This window comes from Eriocheir sinensis, chromosome 6 (genome assembly GCF_024679095.1).
Source record: "Eriocheir sinensis breed Jianghai 21 chromosome 6, ASM2467909v1, whole genome shotgun sequence".
Taxonomy (NCBI): Eukaryota; Metazoa; Arthropoda; class Malacostraca; order Decapoda; family Varunidae; genus Eriocheir; species Eriocheir sinensis.
The window spans coordinates 1,557,200-1,567,199 of record NC_066514.1 but is presented as its reverse complement, the minus strand read 5'-3'; the positions used below and the strand labels follow the sequence as shown (position 1 = coordinate 1,567,199).

Here is a 10,000-nt window from a genome sequence, read left to right as displayed (position 1 = left end):
ACAAACAGTATTGCCAGTGATACATCGCTTCGCTTGACTCAGCAAACCTTTTCACCAAGTTATCGTATAGTTAGTGTTCCAGACAGCCTGTTGTGAGTGGCGTGACTGACCTTGTTGTTACGCTTGGTAGAAGTTTGTTCCAGTGACGGATGATTTGAGTCGAGGAACAATATGTAGTAGTAGTAGTAGTAGTTGTAGTAGTAGTAGTAGTAGTAGTAGTAGTAGTAGTAGTAGTAGTAGGAGGAGGAGGAGGAGGAGGAGGAGGAGGAGAAAATGTAAATGATGACCAGTATGAAAAGTAGAAGAGAATTGAAAATATACACAAACCTCCATTTTGAAGACCCCGCACCTCCCACGCACACTCTCTTCTATATAATGATTCCAGTTTGTTAAGATCGTTTTGACGCTAACTCTCCCTGCTATATCCTTCCCCCATCGCTTTCCCACACCGCCCCAACACCTCTTATCATATACCCGGCTGTACTTCGCATCTAGGCCCTACCCGATGCTTATAGACATGGATACGGGAGCGTGGCGGACCAGGAAATACTAGAACCAGCTGACCTCATGAAGATCTGGACAAACTGTTTATAGAGAGTCTTAAGCCCAAAGGGACGCTAAACAGACATATATATATAAGGTAAAGGAAGAGTAGGAAGCATATGTCATGGCTGCGCGTGGCCTTAGTGCTCATCTTCGTTCCATTGGCCCACTTAAAGAAACAACGAAAGCTCCGGCAAGTCACAAAGCAATCACACTTGAATCTCTTTCCTACCCCGCCCCCTCTCTCTCTCTCTCTCTCTCTCTCTCTCTCTCTGGTCCATCTCCTCCCCTTCCTCTCCCCCCCCCCCTCCCCCCCCCCCCCCGCCACCTGGTCATCCCCGCCGTCCTACACACACACACACACACACACACACACACACACACACACACACACACACACACAGAGATGCACATTTATATATATAGGAAGAAAGTCTGAGCTTCTTCTGTGTCAAGAGAGAGAGAGAGAGAGAGAGAGAGAGAGAGAGAGAGAGAGAGAGAGAGAGAGAGAGAGAGAGAGAGACAGACAGACAGACAGACAGACAGACAGACAGACAGACAGACAGACAGGAGAGAGAGAGAGAGAGAGAGAGAGAGAGAGAGAGAGAGAGAGAGGTGGTGGGGAAGTAAGACGATTCCATTTGTCGATATTAAAGTTATTGTTTGTTTTAAGAATCCTTGCATTGTGTGTGTGTGTGTGTGTGTGTGTGTGTGTGTGTGTGTGTGTGTGTGTGTGTGTGTGTGTTCACCTAATCGTTTTCACCTATTTGCATTTCAAGTCAAGCCTTCAATGAGTCGTATTTTAACATTTTCTAAAACCTCATGTGTACTTTATATACCCAAGGCTTGACAGGAGTAAAGCAAAGAACTCGCCTGTAATTGCTACTCTGTTCGTGAAGCCCAACTCTCCGGCGTCCGTCAGGGGGCTTCGTGGTGCAGTGGTTAGCACACTCGGCTCACAATCGAGAGAGCCCGGGTTCGATTCCCGGGCGGAGTGGAAACATTTGGGCGGCTTTTCCGATACCCTACGTTGCCCCTGTCCACCCAGCAGTGTACCAGGTATTAATCGGGGGTTGTGTCCCGTCTCCTGGGGTCTGTTCCCTTCTCCTATAATTCCTTCCCCTTCTGTCTCTCTCCGGCATATGACCACAGATGTTGCGCCGACTAAACGAAACTTTCCAAACTTTTAGGCTGAGTTTGCATGGGTAGCTACTGTCATCACACACACACACACACACACACACACACACACACAAAGGAAAAGTTGGGCAAATACAGATACGGAGACGGGACCACACGACCGTTAGCCTAGACCTTGTAAAACAGCAACTAGGCAAATACAACTAGGTAAACACACACACACACACACACACACACACACACACACACACACACACGCCGAAGTAGGACGTTTGCAGATCGACACTTTCTCGCCCCCGGCACAGAGTGAGTATATCGTTTTGCGCTCTTGGAACTGTAATTCTCTTATCAGCGTGAGCAGGTGGCCGCTGTAATGATACGTAGATTACCCGAGAGAGAGAGAGAGAGAGAGAGAGAGAGAGAGAGAGAGAGAGAGAGAGAGAGAGAGAGAGAGACAAGATATGTGGCAGCGTGGTTCGGGAGGAGAGACCCACGCAGAATCCCCCAATCCGTCCGTTTCCCCTGGACTGACTATATCATCACTAGCAGGCCGGTTCCCATACGCCCAAGGAAAGCTTATTCTTACGCTTGGAATGTCTGGGAACCTCGCTTAACATTCACGTGGGCCAGGCAGCTAATACACAAGTGGGCGAGTAGCTACACGTCCATACTCGCTTAAACTTTTGCACTTCAATAGCGAGACTCGGCCCATATTTTCACACTTTCAAGCGTATCTTTACACCTGTTGGAAAAGGCTACCGTATAAGTTGTTTGGGTGGGGGCGCGGATGGTGGGTTGTTTTAATACTCCCACACACGTTAACAGTGATGATATAGGTGTTGTTATCAGTGCGGGTGAGCGCCGGCGTGAGTGTCTGCCGAGGCACCGCGGAGCTATCGATGGGTCGTATCATAAGACATTTCGCCTCCCGAGAACACATATTTGACAAGGCTTTCGTAGGAGTTGTGGGCATTTCCAGGAGTAGTTTTATGACCCTGGTGGTAGTTTGACCCTTCCTCTGTACCGTGAAACTAAAGAAACACCTATTTGACAAGGCTTTCGTAGGAGTTGTGGGCATTTCCAGGAGTAGTTTTATGACCCTGGTGGTAGTTTGACCCTTCCTCTGTACCGTGAAACTAAAGAAACACTCATAAGATTAACCTAACCTAACCTAACCTAACTAAGGGTCGAATCATAAGACATTTCGCCTCCCGAGAACACATATTTGACAAGGCTTTCATAGGAGTTGTAGGCATTTCCGGGAGTAGTTTTATGACCCTGGTGGTACTTTGACCATTCCTCTGTACCGTGAAACTAAGGAAACACTCATTAGAACCCGACTGACCCCCTCTTTGACCTTTAGAAAAAGAAGAAGAAGAAGAAGTAGAACAAAAAGACAAGCTCCCATGACTGACAAGGCTTTCGTATAGGGAATCTGAGTATTTCCACGGGTAGTTTTATGACCCTGGTGGTAGTCTGACCCTTCCTCTGCATGGTGAAACTGAAGAATCACTCATTAAAACCAGACTGATACCCTTTTTAGCATTTGGAAACAGTTGATGTGGGAGGAGAAAGCGCCTGAGAATCCCAGCCTCTGTTTGATGTCCCTCAGGCAACGGCCGGCGCTTTGAGGGTCAGCGACTCCGCCTGTGTCAATAAGGCTCCAACTTGTGCCGAGATGCTGGGCTCTGGATGCTGCCCTTAACCCGGTAGCTGCAGGGATCATGTTTCTTAATGGTCCCTCTAAGCGAGAAAAATGAGAAAAAATCATCACTCACGCAAACCATTTCATAATATATATCAAAGCATTTGTGATCAGTTTATGTATCATCTATTTTTGGGGGTTTATATCATGGCACAAATTTGGCCCGTCGCTGCTACACGGTAAAGCCACAAATTTGGCCCGTCGCTGCTACACGGTAAAGCCACAAATTTGGCCCGTCGCTGCTACACGGTAAAGCCACAAATTTGGCCCGTCGCTGCTACACGGTAAAGCCACAAATTTGGCCCGTCGCTGCTACACGGTAAAGCCACAAATTTGGCCCGTCGCTGCTACACGGTAAAGCTACAAATTTGGCCCGTCGCTGCTACACGGTAAAGCTACAAATTTGGCCCGTCGCTGCTATCGTGTGTGTGTGTGTGTGTGTGTGTGTGTGTGTGTGTGTGTGTGTGTCGTCTCTGAATTATGCTTTTTTTTCATTCAGGTGCTGTCCATAGCGCCGTCAGGCTCTCATGAACGACCCCAGCCCGTTAGTGGCACAGACGAATTTTATTTATAGTGGCTGCCGTGAGGTATGAGAAAGAGTGACAGACAGACAGACAGACGGACGGACATGTACAGAGAAAGACTGCCACCAACACTTTCTTGAAGCTTAACACAACATCCGTGAGCTCATTAAACATAATATCAGACACGCCGCGGGCCAATCAACCGAGACTCTCTAAGGGGCCTAATTCCAAAACGCTTCTTTCTTTTACATCAACCATTTCAAAACAACCAAAAGGATATTAGTCGGGTTCTAATGTGTGTTTCTTCAGGTTCATGGTACAGAAGAAGGGTCAGACTACCACCAGGGTCACTAAACTACCCCTGGAAATAACCACAGCTCCCACGAAAGCCTTGTCAAATTTACGGCCCTAAAACCTTGGCTCTTCCATGTCGTGGCCGGCCTGAATTTGAAGGAACATTGACATACTATATACATTTAACCAGACGATAATGTTTTGATGGTAGTGTTGAAATAGAAATAATGAGGAGAAGAAGAAGAAGAAGAAGAAGAAGAAGAAGAAGAAGGAGAAGGAGGAGGAGAAGGAGAAGAAGAAGAAGAAGAAGAAGAAGAAGGAGGAGAAGAAGAAGAAGAAGAAGAAGAAGAAGAAGAAGAAGAAGAAGAAGAAGAAGAAGAAGAAGAAGAAGAAGAAGAAGAAGAAGAAGAAGAAGAAGAAGAAGAAGAAGAAGAAGAAGAAGAAGAAGAAGGAGAAGGAGGAGGAGAAGAAGAAGAAGAAGAAGAAGAAGATGAGGAGGAGAGAGAAAATTAAGAAAAAGCGGAGGAGGAAGAAATAGACAAGGAGGATAAAGAAGAAAGAGAGGAGGAGGAGGAGGAGGAGGAGGAAGAAGAAGAGGAGGACGAGGAAAGGTCAAGATGAGAGTGGTAAAAAAAAAAGAGATTGAGATGAAATTAAAAAAAAGAAACAAAAATTAAAACAAGTAAACTCGTATCATTAAAGAAGGAAGAACCATTTTAAAAGTTCAACACACACACACACACACACACACACACACACGGTTCATACATATGCTCACCCCCACAACCACCACCACCATCACCACCACCACCATCACCACCACCACCATCACCACCATATCCAGAGCTTATAACTTAATGTCTCTGTGTGCTGAGGTTCCTTGCTTTTCTTGTTGTTGTTGTTGTTGTTGTTTATCTCTATCTGGGTCTATATACCCATCTATCTATTTATCTGTTTATTTATGTTATTGCAAGTCAGATATTTCGTCATCATCTTTGTCCATTACAAAAAGAAATGTTTGCGTGTGTGTGTGTGTGTGTGTGTGTGTGTGTGTGTGTGTGTGTGTGTGTGTGTGTGTGTGTGTGTGTGTGTGTGTGTGGCCACCTGGCGCACCGCTGGGTCTGGAGGCGGTGTGTTTAGAGAGAGAGAGAGAGAGAGAGAGAGAGAGAGAGAGAGAGAGAGAGAGAGAGAGAGAGAGAGAGAGGGGGCACTTTCTACTCGTCACGCCACAGAACAACACCATGAACTTGACAGCCGGCTTGGTCTGTATTTAGCGATGAGGCTTGACCAACCGGGGGGGGGGACATATCACGACAACACCCTATCATAATCTGTCCCACCCTATCACAATCTGTCCCACCCTATCACAATCTGTCCCACCCTATCACAGTCAGTCCCACTCTGTCTTATCCAGTCCCACCCTATCTCAGTCTGTCCCACCCTATCACACTCTGTCCCGCCCTATCTTAGCCTGCCCGACCATATCTCAGTCTGTGCCATCCTATCTCAATCTGTCCCACCCTATCACAGTCTGTCCCACCCCATCACAGTCTGTCCCCCCCTATCTCAGTCAGTCCCACCCTATCTCAGTCAGCCTCACCCTATCCCAATCTGTCCCACCCTGTCTCACCCAGTCCCACCCTATCACAATCTGTCCCACCCCATCGCATCCTGTCCCACCCTATCTCAGTCTGGGAGGAGGAGGTGTGTGAGGGCTGGAAAGGAGGAGGGAAAGGAGAGGCAGCATAGGGGTGGGAGGTGTAGGCGAGGGGAGTGAGGGGGGCGTGCTGCCGGGGGGGGGGGGGTGAGGAGGCAGGGAGGGGAGCATTACTAATTGGAAAAGCAACAGGTGGCGTCGAGGCGTCCAGGTTCGGAAGGAAGGAAAGTTGAGTAGCCTCCGGGCCCGGGCGGAGCATGGATCTGACTACCTTTGGACTCTGAGATAACTGTTCTTTGTATAGTGTTTGGCGTTGCTAGAAAAAGGAGGAAATTTTACGAAACTATACAGGAAAGTTCATTAATATCCGGTGTTGGGCTGTCGACCTGGCCCTGTGTCATGGAACAGCCGTCACGAGCTCCCTTGAGGTATTCTGGTAGACGCGGCTTCAGGGTTGGTATAACAGGGCACTTTCGCTCCTCACAGCTATTTATATTGGTCAAAGAGGGGATGAATCAGGTTCCAATGATGGGTTTTTTAGGCTCAGGGTACAGAGGAAGGGTCGAACTACCACCAGGGTCATAAAACTACTCCTGGAAATGCCCACAACTCCTACGAAAGCCTTGTCAAATATGCGTTCTTGGGCGGCGAAATGTCTTATGAAACGACCCCTGGAAATGCCCACAACTCCTACGAAAGCCTTGTCAAATATGCGTTCTTGGGCGGCGAAATGTCTTATGAAACGACCCCTGGAAATGCCCACAACTCCTACGAAAGCCTTGTCAATTATGTGTTCTTGGGCGGTTGTGATGAACCTACCCGCCTTAATGTTGATTTGTTCTCACCCATCAATGTTTCTGTGTGTGTGTGTGTGTGTGTGTGTGTGTGTGTGTGTGTGTGTGTGTGTGTGTGTGTGTGTGTGTGTTACGAGTACTTTGACTGTTTGCGTTGTGTGGGTATGTTTGTGGATCAATGTGAGTGTTTGTGATCTTGTGCATAAGTGTAAGTCTGTGTGCTGGTCTGCGTATGTGAAGAGGGTCCATGCTTACCTGTTGTTTGATCCGTGTTCAGCTCAGTTCATTAGCTATAGGCGTGGGATAACCCTTGGCATGGCTCCCACAAGGCTGTTTCTTAAGTTGTGCTACAATTCCTGTGTTTTTCTGTGTCTTGTTTTCCAGATAGTTGTAATATATTCTTTTCTTTCTTGTATATCTTCGATTCTTTGTTCACCAAAAAGTACTAGTGATTCTGTTAGTATTTTTTCTGTGTTGTGGGAGATTAACCCGGTAACAGCGACGGGCCAAATTTGTGGCTTTACCGTGTAGCAGCGACGGGCCAAATTTGTGGCTTTACCGTGTAGCAGCGATGGGCCAAATTTGTGGCTTTACCGTGTAGCAGCGACGGGCCAAATTTGTGGCTTTACCGTGTAACAGCGACGGGCCAAATTTGTGGCTTTACCGTGTAGCAGCGACGGGCCAAATTTGTGGCTTTACCATGTAGCAGCGACGGGCCAAATTTGTGGCTTTACCGTGTAGCAGCGACGGGCCAAATTTGTGGCTTTACCGTGTAGCAGCGATGGACCAAATTTGTGGCTTTACCGTGTACCAGCGACGGGCCAAATTTGTGGCTTTACCGTGTACCAGCGACGGGCCAAATTTGTGGCTTTACCGTGTACCAGCGACGGGCCAAATTTGTGGCTTTACCGTGTAACAGCGATGGGCCAAATTTGTGGCTTTACCGTGTAGCAGCGACGGGCCAAATTTGTGGCTTTACCATGTAGCAGCGACGGGCCAAATTTGTGGCTTTACCGTGTAGCAGCGATGGGCTAAATTTGTGGCTTTACCGTGTAGCAGCGACGGGCCAAATTTTACCATGATATAAACCCCCCAAATAGATGATGCACAAATTGATCACAAATGCTTTGGTACTATATATTATGAAATGGTTTGCGTGAGTGATGATTTTTTCTCATTAATTCGCTTAGAGGGACCTTTAAGATACATGTTCCCCGCAGCTACCAGGTTAATTGTAAACAAAGCGTAAAAAAAGCGAGCTGTATCATGTATCTTGGCCTCATTTTGCCAGGATATCCTCACTTTCTCAAACTCTCTCGCTTTCTTCCACAGCATGCGGGCGTGGGTGGTGCTGGCGTGGGCGCTGGTGGCGTGGGCGGCCGCGGAGGCGAAGGCTGACCCCGAGGCCGACCCGCTCCCCAAGGCTGAGGCCGAAGCAGACCCTGAGGCAGACCCCGGACGAGCACGGCGCCAGTTGTGTGAGTGTGTGTGAGTGTGTGTGTGTGTGTGTGTGTGTGTGTGTGTGTGTGTGTTGTCTTTAACGGCTTCATACAGTCACCCTTGAGCTCTATGTTTGCCCTTCCTTCTGTGCCAGTAAGGGTCGTTTCATAAGACACTTCGCCGCCCAAGAACACCTATTTGACAAGGCTTTCGTAGGAGTTGTGGGCATTTCCAGGAGTAGTTTTATGACCCTGGTGGTAGTCTGACCCTTCTGCTGTACCGTGAACCTGAAGAAACACTCATTAGAACCCGACTGACCCCATCTTTGGCCTTTAGAAATTGTTCCAGAGTTCACCAGTGTAAGGGATGAAAGAGTGAAGATGCTGGTTAACTCTTGCATAAGGGGTTTGGACAGTACAGGGATGAAAGAGTGAAGATGCTGGTTAACTCTTGCATAAGGGGTTTGGACAGTATAGGGATGAAAGAGTGAAGATGCTGGTTAACTCTTGCATAAGGGGTTTGGACAGTATAGGGATGAAAGAGTGAAGATGCTGGTTAACTCTTGCATAAGGGGTTTGGACAGTATAGGGATGAAAGAGTGAAGATGTTGGTTAACTCTTGCATAAGGGGTTTGGACAGTATAGGGATGAAAGAGTGAAGATGCTGGTTAACTCTTGCAGAAGGGGTTTGGACAGTATAGGGATGAAAGAGTGAAGATGCTGGTTAACTCTTGCATAAGGGGTTTGGACAGTATAGGGATGAAAGAGTGAAGATGCTGGTTAACTCTTGCAGAAGGGGTTTGGACAGTATAGGGATGAAAGAGTGAAGATGCTGGTTAACTCTTGCAGAAGGGGTTTGGACAGTATAGGGATGAAAGAGTGAAGATGCTGGTTAACTCTTGCATAAGGGGTTTGGACAGTATAGGGATGAAAGAGTGAAGATGCTGGTTAACTCTTGCATAAGGGGTTTGGACAGTATAGGGATGAAAGAGTGAAGATGCTGGTCAACTCTTGCATAAGGGGTTTGGACAGTATAGGGATGAAAGAGTGAAGATGCTGGTTAACTCTTGCATAAGGGGTTTGGACAGTATAGGGATGAAAGAGTGAAGATGCTGGTCAACTCTTGCATAAGGGGTTTGGACAGTATAGGGATGAAAGAGTGAAGATGCTGGTTAACTCTTGCATAAGGGGTTTGGACAGTATAGGGATGAAAGAGTGAAGATGCTGGTTAACTCTTGCAGAAGGGGTTTGGACAGTATAGGGATGAGCTTGAGTAGAAAGTCGTGTGCAGCGGGGCCGCGGGAAAACGAGATAGGAGTCCCTTTAAGATATATGTGTGTGCGGGAGGCGGAGGTAGAGACAAGCAGGCTGGGGAAAGTTATGTTGAGACGTGGAGAGGGGAGGAGAGACGGGAAACAGCACAGGGGGGGGGGAGGTGTGTGTGTGTGTGTGTGTGTGTGTGTGTGTGTGTGTGTGTGTGTGTGTGTGTGTGTGTGTGTGTGTGTGTGTGTGTGTGTGTGTGTGTGTGTGCGTTACGCTAGTGTGGTCCCAAGAGAATGTTTTTTTTTCTGATATATTTTGATTTGTCTTTGCTTCCCTTCTTCCTCATTTTCTTTCATTTCTCTCTTTCGTTAATTTTCTTCCTTATTTCCTTCCTTTCGTCCTTTCTTCCCTTCTTCCTCATTTTCTTTCATTTCTCTCTTTCGTTAATTTTTGTTCCTTATTTCCTTCCTTTCTTACTTAACTTAAAATCATTGTCGCAAACTACATCGTCGCTCCTGGCGCCTCGTGGTAGACACTGGCCCGCACGATCCGTCACCACTTCGCTATCCTTCCTACTTTCAATTAGCGAGATGCATCACACACGCCAGGCGCCATGGTGTTAAGTAAGCTTAGGAAGGTTC

At 47.4% G+C, this 10,000-nt stretch overlaps 1 protein-coding gene across 7 annotated transcripts in view; it reads left to right on the top strand.

Moving 5' to 3' along the window:
• LOC126987297 (venom protease-like) overlaps positions 1-10,000 on the top strand; it is a 29,955-nt gene that overhangs the window by 8,619 nt on the left and 11,336 nt on the right. For all 7 annotated transcript variants that reach the window (XM_050844179.1, XM_050844190.1, XM_050844212.1 and 4 more), the window contains one exon: positions 7,990-8,135. In XM_050844179.1, the coding sequence (XP_050700136.1) occupies positions 7,991-8,135 (145 nt within the window). In that variant the 5' untranslated portion in view covers position 7,990. The remainder of the gene's footprint in view (positions 1-7,989; positions 8,136-10,000) is intronic.